Genomic DNA, 12,346 nt, shown 5'->3' on the forward strand with positions numbered 1-12,346 from the left:
CCTCAGCCCACAGAAGAAAGGGGAGCACTTGTTCCATTTGAACAACCGGGACAAGATGATGCTATTGGGGTCCCAAATGATGGACCTCTTCGCGGAGGATCCAAGTCAGGGGTCATCTCCCCAAGTCAGTGTTAATCCTACTCCTTCTCCCCACTTCTATGTTGAGCCTCTGCATATGGTGGTGCCTGAGATGAAGTCTGACAGTGAAGAAGACCTAGATGATATGGTGATTGCTAGTTTTATTAGGGCGAGGAGTAAGCCAGTTGCAGGTCCAGAGCCAACCTCTAAGCGACCCACTACACGGTTGTAGAAAAAGGAGGATCTAGAGTCTGCTCTCAAGAAAAGTCAAAAGAGTAAAAGAAAGAAAATGCTGGTAAAGGATGGAAAAGCTGTGCATGAAAAGGTCGTCCCTGTGGTAAATGTGGATGAGCAAGCAGAAGAGGAACCTAGTTCCTTGACTCACAAGTCCTCGAGGTAGAAGCACTCTCACTCTCAATCCAAAAGAAATATTTCTACAAGTGTTGAAAGTCCAACTAAGAGTACTGATGCTGTTCCCAGTGAAAAATTTGTGAAGAAATCTGGTGACAAGACAATGAAAGAGAGCGGTGGAGAGTCTGATGATGAAGAAGTAGAAAATTCAGGTGAACACATGCATAAAAAGTCAATGGAGAAAGGAAAGTCTATCTACAAGTCAATAAAAAGAAAAGTGGATGATGATGTGGAACCTTGTACCATCAAGAAAGCAAAAGTTGGTGAGTCTCTGAGTTCTGAGAAAGAAAAGTTGAGAAATCAGAAATTACTGTGGGGCCGCATATTTGCCCCTGACATTGTAGATCTTGCAACTGAATATGAGCTATTCACAATGAAGGACGATGAATCCATTCAAGATATGCATACCCGATTCACCTCCATCATCAATGAGCTCCACTCTCTTGGGGATATCATTCCAAGAAACAATCTTGTCAGGAAAATTCTCAGTGTCCTACCCAGCTCCTGGGAAAGTAAGGTGAACGCTATCACAGAGGCAAAGGACTTGCAAGCGTTGACCATAGATGAACTTGTTGGAAATTTGAATACATATGAAATGAAAAAGAAGAAGGACAATGAAAGAAGAGAGCCCAAAAGGGAGAAGAACCTGGTCCCCAAAACAGACAGCAATGACTCAAGTGGTGAGGATGGTGATATAACTTACTTGATAAAAAGATTCCAAAAAATGGTTCGCAGGAATGGAGGCATTTCCAAAAAAAGGTAGTTCTAACAAGCCAAAAATTATGACCACTGTCATAAATGTGATAAGCCAGGACACTTTATCAAGGATTTCCCTTTCTAAAGCAAGATCAGTACAAAAACAACTCTAACAAAGCAGCCAAGAGTAACTCGGTTCTTGATAAACACTTCAAGAGAAAGAATGCAACTGACAACGTTGTGAAACAAGCTCTTGTTGCATGGGGAGACTCCTCCAGCAAATCTGAAGAAGAAAATGATCATGGTGATAGTTCAATGATGGCAGTAGAAAGTGAAGCAACTGAGTATGACTCAATCTTTGCCTTGATGGCTCAGTCTGATGATGATGAAGATGCCGACGATGATGAGGTAAATTTTCTGGATGTTCAGAGAAATCTGAGATCCTATTGTCCTAAAAAACTCATGTCTTTGGCAAATGTGTTAATTGATGCTTATCGCAATCTTTTAAATGATAAAGATGCCTTAACTGTGGAATTGGGAGAAGCAGAACAGTCTAGAGATGATTTAGTAGTCGTTGTGGTTGATTTAAAGGAAACAATTAAGAACCTGAAGAAAGAGAAGGATGCCTTAGATGAAAAAGTTGCAAACATTGAGCATGAGAGAGATGACCTATTAGTGGTGGTAGTGGACCTAAAGGAAACAATTGGGTAAATTAAAATGGAGAGTAGGCCTGAAAATTCTCAAAAGGGAAAGGAAGTTGCAAGTGAGGCACACTTTAAGCTTGAAAGTGAATTAAATTCAGTGAAGTCTAGTCTGTGTGCTGAGCTTGAGAAAAACAAACAACTTCAGGAAGAACTAGGAAGTGTGAAGAGTGATCTTGAAAAATCACTTAAGTGGACCTGGTCCTCTGATGCTATCACTGCCATGTACACCAACAATGGGGGAAACAGGCAGGGAATCGGGTTCCAAAGGGAAAAAACTCTCTACAACCCTCATAGCAAGTACGTTACTGTACCTAACAATTGGCTTTGCACTCACTGTGGCAATACTGGGCACTTTAAGGAAACCTGTAAGGCCAGACTCCAATCTCAACAGAAAAACAAAGTCTTTGCTGAAAAAGTAACTACTGCAAGGGACCTTGTCCTTCACATAAAAAATGTATATTGCCTGCTTGGACCAAAAGAGCCCTAATTCACCCTTTTCCTCATTACAAGGGACCCAAACTCGTTTGGGTTCCTAAGTCTAACTCCTGATTTTCTTGTGTAGGGAATAGTGAAAGGGAGCAACCTACAATGGTACATGGATAGCAGCGGCTCAAAGCATATGACTGGAAGTACAAATGAATACTTTTCACTTAAGGCCCTGCAAGAAGGGAGTGTATCCTTTGGAAATGGCAAGAAAGGATACATTCTGGGAGTTGGAAGGATTGGGAAATCTCTCTCTCACTCAATCGAAAATGTATACTATGTGAACGCATTGAAGTACAACTTGCTAAGTGTTTCCCAGATTTGTGATAAGGGAAACAAGGTGGAATTTGTGTCAAAAATATGTACAGTCACAAACCTAGTGACTGGTGAGGTGGTGCTAGTGGCAAAAAGATACAAAAACATCTATGTTGCTGATTTTGAGTCTCTGCAGAATGGTGATCGCAGCTGTCTAAGTGTTGTTGATGATGATGCTGAATTATGGCACATGAGGCCGGGTCATGCAAGCTTTACGTTGCTGAATAAATTAGTCAGGAAGGACCTGGTTCGTGGTCTGCCCAAGTCAAGCTTCAAGGATCACAAAGTGTGTGATGCATGTGTAAAGGGAAGCAAGTCAGATCCACATTCAAGCCCAAAAAGGAAGTCAGTACCTCAAGGCCACTTGATCTTCTTCGCATGGATGTATGTGGACTTATGAGGGTACCAAGCAGAGGAGGAAAGAAATACATCTTTTCGTTATAGTTGACGACTACTCCAAATTCACCTGGACTCTATTTCTCAGAACCAAGGATGAAACCTTTGAAGTGTTTGTTGCCTTCGTCAAAAAGATTCAAGTGAAAATGGGTAATAATGTAGCTTGCATCAGAAGTGATCATGGGACTGAGTTTGACAATGCCAAATTTGATGAGTTCTGTACTGAAAATGGTATCACTCACAATTTTTCAGCTCCAAGAACACCTCAACAAAATGGTGTTGTGGAGAGGAAGAATAGAACTCTTGAAGACATGGAAAGGACAATGTTGATTGACGGTGGGATTGCAAAGTATTTCTAGGCAGAAGCTGTCAGTACTGCTTGCTACTTGGTGAATAGGTGCATGATCAGGTCCCTTCTGAACAAAACTCCATATGAACTGCTGAATGGAAGGAAGCCCAATCTGACACATCTAAGGAATTTTGGGTGTAAATGCTTTGTCCTCAACAATGGAAAGGAAGCTCTTGGAAAATTTGATGCAAAAAGTGATGAAGGATCTTTATGGGATACTCATCTCAAAGCAGAGCTTACAAGGTATACAAAAAAGGACTCAATGTGTTGAAGAGAGTATACATGTGATCTTCGATGAATCTCACCTCTCCTGTGAGAAGGACGGACATGTTGACCAAGATGGAGAACATTTATCTGTTCCAAGTGAAATCATTGACATGGCAAATAAAAAGGCTAATATGATGAGCCACGTTGAGGAATCAAATAAGGATGGTGCAACCATATCTCCAACTGATGGAGAGGAACCTGGTCCCTCAATTACAACAACTGAAGCTGAAAACAGAGTTGTCGATGCTGTTCAAGGAACTCCACACGCTGAGACAAGAAGCAATCAAGGCTCACAGGCAAAAATACATGGACCCTCTCACAACGAGGTTTAGGTGTCTAACTGGAAACGCAAAAGTTCGCACCCTCTTAATAACATCAACACTCCTCTTGATTCAGGAATTCAAACCAGATCAAAGACCAGAAAATCACTTGCCTTCTAAGCTTTTCTATCTCAAATAGAGCCCAAAAATATCAAGGAAGCACTAAAAGATGCAGACTATATCACAGCCATGCAGGACGAACTTCATCAATTTGAGAGGAACAAGGTATGTCACCTGGTTCCTCGGCCTGCAGATCGAACCGTTATAGGAACCAGGTGGGTATTCAGGAACAAGCTTGATGAGTTTGGAAACACAACAAGAAACAAGGCAAGGCTAGTAGTTCAAGGCTACAATCAAGAAAAAGGGATCGACTATGATGAAACCTTTGCTCCAGTTGCTCGAATGGAAGCTATCAGAATCCTTATAGCCTCTGCATCCTATATGGAGTTCAGATTGTTCCAAATGGATGTCAAAAGTGCATTTCTAAATGGCTTCCTAAAAGAAGAAGTTTATGTCAAGCAACCACCTGGATTTGAGAATCACGAGCATCCTAAGCATGTGTTCAAACTGGACAAGGCGCTATATGGGCTAAAGCAGGCTCCCCGGGCTTGGTATGAAAGGTTGTCAAAGTTCCTTCTAGAAAATGGCTTTACAAGAGGAAAAATAGACAACATTCTTTTTCTGAAGAAACGAGGGAGGAACCTACTCATTATTCAAGTATATGTTGATGATATCATTTTCTGAGCCACAACTGACTCTCTTTGTGAAGAATTTGCAAAACTCATGGGGAGTGAGTTCGAGATGAGTATGATTTTTTTAGATGAGTACGATGGGAGAACTGAATTTCTTCCTAGGACTTCAAGTTAAGAAATCTCAAAAGGGAACATTGATAAGCCAGCAGAAGTACATCAAAGAGCTAGTGAAAAGGTTTGACATGGAAGCATCAAAAGTTATCGACACTCCTATTGCCACAGCTACACGTCTAGACATGGAAGAACCTCGTTCCCCTGTAAATCAGACCATGTATAGAGGGATCATAGGGTCACTCCTGTATCTCACTGCAAGCAGACTAGACATTGTGTTCAATGTGGGTCTCTGTGCAAGGTTTCAATCTAATCCAAAGGAATCTCATCTGAAGGCTTCCAAGAGAATATTGAGATATCTCAAAGGAACACAGGACCTGGTTCTCTACTATCCCTCAGGTGACAACTTTGATCTTGTTGGGTATGCTGATGCTGATTATGCAGGATATCTGGTGGACAAGAAAAGCACGTCTAGAATGGCACATTTCCTGGGTTCTTGTCTAATCTCATGGGATACAAGGAAGCAAATCTCGGTGGCACTCTCAACTGCAGAAGCGGAATATGTAGTAGTTGCTTCTTGCTGTGCTCAATTAATGTGGATCAAGTAGCAATTGGAAGACTTTGGAATGTTCTCTGACTGTGTGCCCCTCAGGTGTGACAATATAAGTGCTCTCAATATGGCCAAAAATCCAGTCCAACATAAGATAACCAAGCATATTGATGTACGTCATCACTTCCTCAGAGACAATGTTGAAAAGGGGCTCATTTGCATGAAATTCTGTAGCACAGAAGATCAGATTGTTGATATATTCACCAAGGCCTCAAGCAGAGAACACTATGAAAGAAATCGCCTGGCACTGGGGCTGATAAAACCTAACTGAGAACCTGGTCCCTCGATGATTGGCTATGAAAGAAATGTCCTGGTAAAATTAGCTAAAAAGTATTTTCTAGCAAAGTCTAACTCATCTCTATACCGTTACACGTAGACACACATGATGATTACATAGCAAATAAGCAGTTGATGCAGTGTACGCTGGTATAAAGGGCAAAGCTTATAGATGCAAGATTAGTCAGGGAACCTGGTTCTCCTAACACATGTTAGTAGTTTCTATGTTCTCTCATGCACAATTTTGAACGGTTAAAACAAATGCCACATCATCAGTATGTCGGTTTCTTTTCTTTGTGTCTTTTGAACCAAACGTCTCACCCGTTGGTAATCGACCCGACTCCCCAAAATTACCGCCCTTTCTAACCGGTCACTCATCCATCATAAATACATCCATCATTGTCACAACTCCTCACATCAAATTTCAAAAACCCTCTTTCTTCTTTCTCTCTTCAAAACTACTAATCCCCCCTCTTCAACCCACCATGGCTGAAAATCAAGAAATATTGAGTGTTCCAAGTAACACCCCCATTGAGTCCTCACCAGTTGAAACACCGATATTAGACTCCTCACTCCACACTACTACTAGCCAAAACCCTAGGGCAGAGTCACTCCCACACTCAGTCTCCTCTCCTACCCAATCGAGTTCTGCTTCTCATAGGAGTCGCAAAATCTCAACCCCTAAAAGGTTTATGGCTACGGGCTCTCCTCCTGCCTCGCCGGAAAAGCTAGGTGAAAAGGGTACAGTTGAAGAAGAGGAAAATCTAGAAATCTCCAGTGTTCCTGTGGACAAAGGCTTAAATGTCGACCAAACTACTGATGTTGAGGATGCTGACTCAACAAAGATAGTTCCTAATCTTGAGTCCACAGGTAACACTCCCCCTTCTCCTGAGTTGTCCATGGATTTACAAGAGAAAGAAGGAACAGAAAACATGTTATCTATAGCAAATGAAGGGGTTATTATCTAAGGAGGTGAGGATGGGTCTGAGACTCATGGGGAAGAGTCCAAGACTGTTGAAGAGGGTAGAGCTTGTGCCTATTGAACCATCGGCACAGGACAGTGCTACTGGGGAACCTGCTGGAGGACCCCTTCCCTCTTCGGAGGATCCAAATCAGGGGTCCTCTTTAGAAGCCCGGGTTAGTACTGACCCTGCTCCCTCCCCTCATTTCGATGCTGAACCTTTGTGTGTGGTTGTGTCTGAGATGAGATCTGTGTCTGAAGAAAAAAAAGGAGATAGTGAAGAAGATTCTAATGATTTACCTATTGCCAGCCTGACTAGGCGTAGATCAGTTGCTCCTGAAGAGCCAACTCCTAAACGACCTACTATAAGGTTGTAAAGGAAGGAGGCTCTTGAGTCTGCTCTTAAGAACAGCCAAGAAAAATCAAGAAGAATAAAATTGATGAAAGATGGGAAGTTTGTGAGTGAAAAGACAGTTCTTGTTGTGACTGTGGATGATGAAGAAGAAGAGGAACCTGGTTCCTTAACTAGAAAGCGCTCATAGAAGCATGGTCTCCCCAAGCCTAAAAAGGGATATTCTGTGGATGCTGAAAATCTAAACAAGTTTGATGATGTTGTCTCTAGTGAAAATATAGTGAAAGAATCTGGTGATAAGTTGGTGGAAGAGTCTGGTGTCAGAGTGTTGGAAGAATTGGGTAAAAAGTCTGTGAAGTCTGATGAAAAGGGAAAGAATGTTCTCAAGTCTGCTAAAAGAAAAACTGATACTGATGAGGAACCTGGTTCCTCCAAGAAGGCCAAAATCGGTGATCCCCAGAGTGCTGGGAAAGAGAAATTGAGGAATAAAAAAGTGCTATGGGGCCGCACATTTGCCCCTAACATTTTGGAGGAAGCTGGAATGCGCCAATTGGTTGAGATTTGTGAGTTTCAACAGTGGACACATCTGTTCACAGGTGATGCTCCAAAAGTGTATGAGGAGGAAGTATAGAGTTTCTATGCTGACTTCTTCAAAGTTGAGGATGATCACATCTGCGTACTGGTGATATGGTAATGGACTCTGCCTAGTTGGGGTCTATTCTGGGTGTACTTGCTGAGGGGTTGTCTACTGTTCAGGGAATTTGTACTTCAAACTTCAGAAACGCTATCCTGAAGGACAGAGCAGTTCAGCAAAGGGAACAGGTACAGTAGAAGGCCCTCCTTCCAGTGTACCAATTGTTATTTGAGATGGTGAACAAGGTCTTGCTCCCTCGTGCTGAGAGAAGATCTATCACTTCTTGTACAGACCTATTCCTCATGGAAGCACTGGACAACTTCACTACCATCAACCTGCCTGGGATCATGATAGAACACATGCAGAAAGTGGCAAATTCCAAAGATGGTAATCATGGGCTGCCTTATGGATTCCTTTTCACCAAGGTCTTTGAGTACTTCAAGGTTCCTCTAGGACAAGCTAAAGTGGGCACTAAGAAGCAAACCTTCTCCAAGCCCACTCTCGAAGAATATGAGTGCATCGATAGGGCTGGAGGAGTTGGAAGCACTTCTACCATTTCTCAGTTGATCAATGCTCAGAACAGTGCCAATACTGTGATAAGGCAGTTGAAAGCAAGGAATGCTATTCTTCAGAGTCAGTTGAGTTAGCTTCAAGAGGCACTTGGTTCCAGTAGCTCTCAAAGCAAGGAGGTTGCCCGTCTGACTAAGGAGAATGCTGAGCTCAAGAAACAGGTGGAGGACCTGAAAGAGAAACTGATCAATGAGCAAATGTCGGCGATGCTCGAATGGATTTAGTCCTCCAAACCCTTGCCTCTGCCTCTAAGCTCTCTCCTTCCAGTGCTCCCTAAACAGTGTCCCCCCTCCCTCCAGTGTCCAGTTTTAAGTGTCCATCTCTTATAATCTTTCTTATGATGTTTTGTGGTTGGTACTTGTTTTTTTTTTGTTAAATTATGGATGGTTGCTGGAAACATTAAAACTGCTCTTGTAGTAAAATCCAAATCGTTTAATGGAAGCTTTTCCCTTTTTGCTGTTTATGCCTTGCTTTTATGCTCTGTTTTTTGTCATGATTGTGTGCACAAAAGTGGGATGAGTTGACTCAAAGCTAGACTTCTTTATTGCTTAAAAGCATGTTGCTGATCTTTCTATTGATGCCAAAAGGGGGGAAAATAATTCAGGGGAAACAAGATGGAGAACAGATTCAGGGGGAATACAGGAATTGTCTGGTTCTTAGGGGGAACTTGAATTATAAGTTTGTCATCATCAAAAGGGGGAAATGGATAGGTTATATGTGTATCCCTATTATGTTTTGATGATCTAACAAACTTACTGCTAAGAACCAGATAAGGAACCTGATACACATCCTCAAGAACTTAAAGACAAACAAGTCTCCAGTTGGAGACACAATTCAACTCTTCAGAGTAAAAGAAACAACTGAGGGAACAGATAGCTACCAGTTTCCAAGGAGACTGTACAAGTCAACTGCCCCAGCTGTAAAGTTGTTGCCTGCACACGCTACAGTACAGAAACAGTGCAGCAGTCAACTTTATGGGGAATGCCTTTTACCTAACTTGCTTACATCATTCTAAGTGATGTCACAAATGCATTATTAACATCAAAGAAGATAAAATAAATCACTTGAACACTTAGAGAATTTACTGAAGCACACTCATTGTGATTGATCATCCAACAAACGATTCTCAAGTGCATCAAGAATAAAGAACGACAGTGCTACGGACCAGTTCCCCATATCAATTTATTATATGTCCTTTGTTGAGTTGTAACTTTGTAAAAGCTCTTACTTGTAATTCCTACTTAGCTTACTTAGAAGCATTGTGTAGGAAACCCTTTTGTAAATCATAAACCTTTGTGTTTGTGTCTTGGCTAGAGTTAGTCGAGTTGTAAAGTCTTTGTAATAGAGTTATTACAAAGTGGCTTGTAATAGAGTGTTACAAGTTAGTGAGGGATTAAGAGGTTAATTCTTAGGTTACATAGGTTGTAATCTAAAGTTGCTCAGTAGTGAAGTTGAAATCCTACAAGGGTAGGTCGTGGTTTTTAATCCCGTCAGCTGGGAATTTTCCATGTAAAATTCCTCTGCGTTCAATTACTTATTGCAGTGTGCGTGCGTCCTGTGAAAACTAATAGAGAACCTGGTTCTCTACATAGTTTGGTGGACCCTTAGATTCTATCAAGAAGGGTCATTCAAGTTTGTGCGTCAGGAGCGGGTTCATATCAATTGGGTAAAAAAAAGAACCTGATGGCCTTGAGCCTTAAATTCTTGCCACGTGTCGATTTCATCAATGTGGGGGTATTTTTGTTTAATAGTGTAACGGTAAGAAATCTTTTGACCCGATAGTATAACGAAGGATAATTTTTGAACAATAGTTAATAGTAGAGGGACATATCAGAGCATTTACCATAGATAAAATAATACATGCATTAGCTTTGTATATCAATAATAATCCCTTGTTTGTTATACCGTTTGAATCTATGCACTAGTTATGCAAGCATTAGTTATACACTCTCTTTGGTATTATCCTATGCATAACTAATGCATAGGAAATCATGGTATTAACAATGCAATGGGTTTTAATACATGCATTGTCTTAGTTAAAGACAAAATTATACTTCAAAATTCATACTTGATTAAAATATGCTATTATATTAATACAAATTTGAAATAATCCAAGAAAGTGGAAAATAAATTTATATCCCTAGTAAATAAATAAATACTTAGCATTTTTTTTATAAATGAATATTCAGTTCTATACTACAATATAGTTAGAAAAATAATATACTCTTTTTAAAACTGTTTTCATATAAAAACATTCCTCAACATCGTTTCTTTTAAAAAGATAAAGTGATAGACTGGTTATGAGGGTATTTTTATAATTAAATAATTCTTTTAGAAATTATGCAATGCTTTAATATATCAAGCCAAACAATGGATAAGAAATTTATCATCATAACTAACACCCAATTACTAATACACCCTATTCAATACTATTCTTATGCACCCTACCAAATGACCCCTAAGAGGGTAACAATATGCATCATAATACATGTATATTAAAGGATACAAATATGTTACAAGATGCATATGTAAATCAAAGTAGATGGCATTCACCAAATACCAAGATATTACGTTCCCGTTTGGACCTTGGTTTTGGCTAAATTTTTTCAACAAATAATTATTTGTTCATGGAACGCGATAAATTTGAAGATAAATTTTCAGGTTCTACCAGTTTTTGGATTAAAAACTTTTTTCACTCACAAAACTTTAACATTTTTTCAAGTAAAATGCATGTCCAAATTTGAACTTTCAAAAATTATTTTTCAAAACTCTTTTTTAAGTTCAATCAAAATTCTGTCCAAATGCTAAGTTGTGTGCCTTATGTCTATTTTAAAAAAATTATATTAGTGGGCCACTTTGCAAGTGTCTTGTCACGACCCAACTTTCCCTCCGTTTGGGTATCGTGATGGCACCTAGTCATAGGGACTAGGTAAGCCTAACTCATACTGAAATACCACAATAATAAATGAGATTTAACAGTCTTGAAGCAAAAATCTATACAAATTTATAATTCCCAAAATCCGGTAGTACAAGTCATAAGCTCTGCAGAGTTTCCCTACAACTTTTAAACACAACCATATGGAAATAAGTACAACAATGTCAATATAAAATAGGAAGCTGACTCCGAAGCCTACAAACGCAGCAGCAGGGCTACCATGAGTCTCCTCGACAAGAAACCGCACAGCTACTATCGAACAATACCTAGATCTGCAAAAAAAAAATGTCCAGAAGTGTAGTATGAGCACACCACAGCGGTGCCCAATAAGTATCAAGACTAACCTCGGTGGAGTAGTGACGAGGAACAGTCAAGGCACCCACTGGTCTAATACGCAGAACAACCATAAGTATAGAAACAACAGGATATAATATTTATTTAAAGACTACGTGATATGGCTAACAACACAGTAATTGCAATAAGGAAAGAAAACAACAAGAAATAGCAGAACACCGTAATAAGAACACAAAAAGTGAACGGAAATACAACCCAATCCAAATTCACGAATACAATAAAGACAATCATAACTCAGCAACTACGATAATTTTCACATTTGGTCTTAGCTAACAAACTTCAATCAATTAATCAAATCCTTGAAGAGATAAAAATGTTTCGAATTATACTTCGTTTCAATGAATATCTTCCAAAAATAGTTCTTTCAAAAATAAATACCTTTCGAGTATAATCTTCTCAAATAAGTAACCTTCGAATATGAGTCACCCTGTGACACCTCATCTCAGAATCATACAATACGGGTCTCAATACCTAAACCCTAGTACTTGGCATCTTGTGCCCTCATCACCACATAATCATACTGACAACTCACGTCTCAATTAGAGCTATTCTCACATGGAAGGAAAACAAGCAAGGGTGTGCGCCTATACTCGACAAAACCAAGAAACCTCCTATCCGATAAGGGTGCTTAGCCCCGTGTATGCTTGTGCAAGTGTCCTAACGTAGTTCATACCAGCTAGTAAGTATAAGGAATAGAATGGACAGCTCATATAATATTTACACCGGGATAGGATCAATGAAAATAACAACTCAGAACACAATGATATTAACAGGGGATCTCCCAGGAGACCGTCTCGTAGTCCCAAACGTAAATGTACAGAGGATCTCCCGG

The 12,346-nt window shown here is 40.1% G+C and overlaps 1 protein-coding gene across 1 annotated transcript; it reads left to right on the forward strand.

Moving 5' to 3' along the window:
• LOC109228101 lies at positions 368-1,896 on the forward strand. Its single transcript, XM_019393276.1, has 4 exons — positions 368-474; positions 559-1,060; positions 1,333-1,509; positions 1,615-1,896. The coding sequence occupies exons 1-4, from the start codon at positions 368-370 to the stop codon at positions 1,894-1,896; spliced, it is 1,068 nt and encodes a 355-aa protein (XP_019248821.1).

This window comes from Nicotiana attenuata, chromosome 6 (genome assembly GCF_001879085.1).
Source record: "Nicotiana attenuata strain UT chromosome 6, NIATTr2, whole genome shotgun sequence".
NCBI classification, from domain to species: domain Eukaryota; kingdom Viridiplantae; phylum Streptophyta; class Magnoliopsida; order Solanales; family Solanaceae; genus Nicotiana; species Nicotiana attenuata.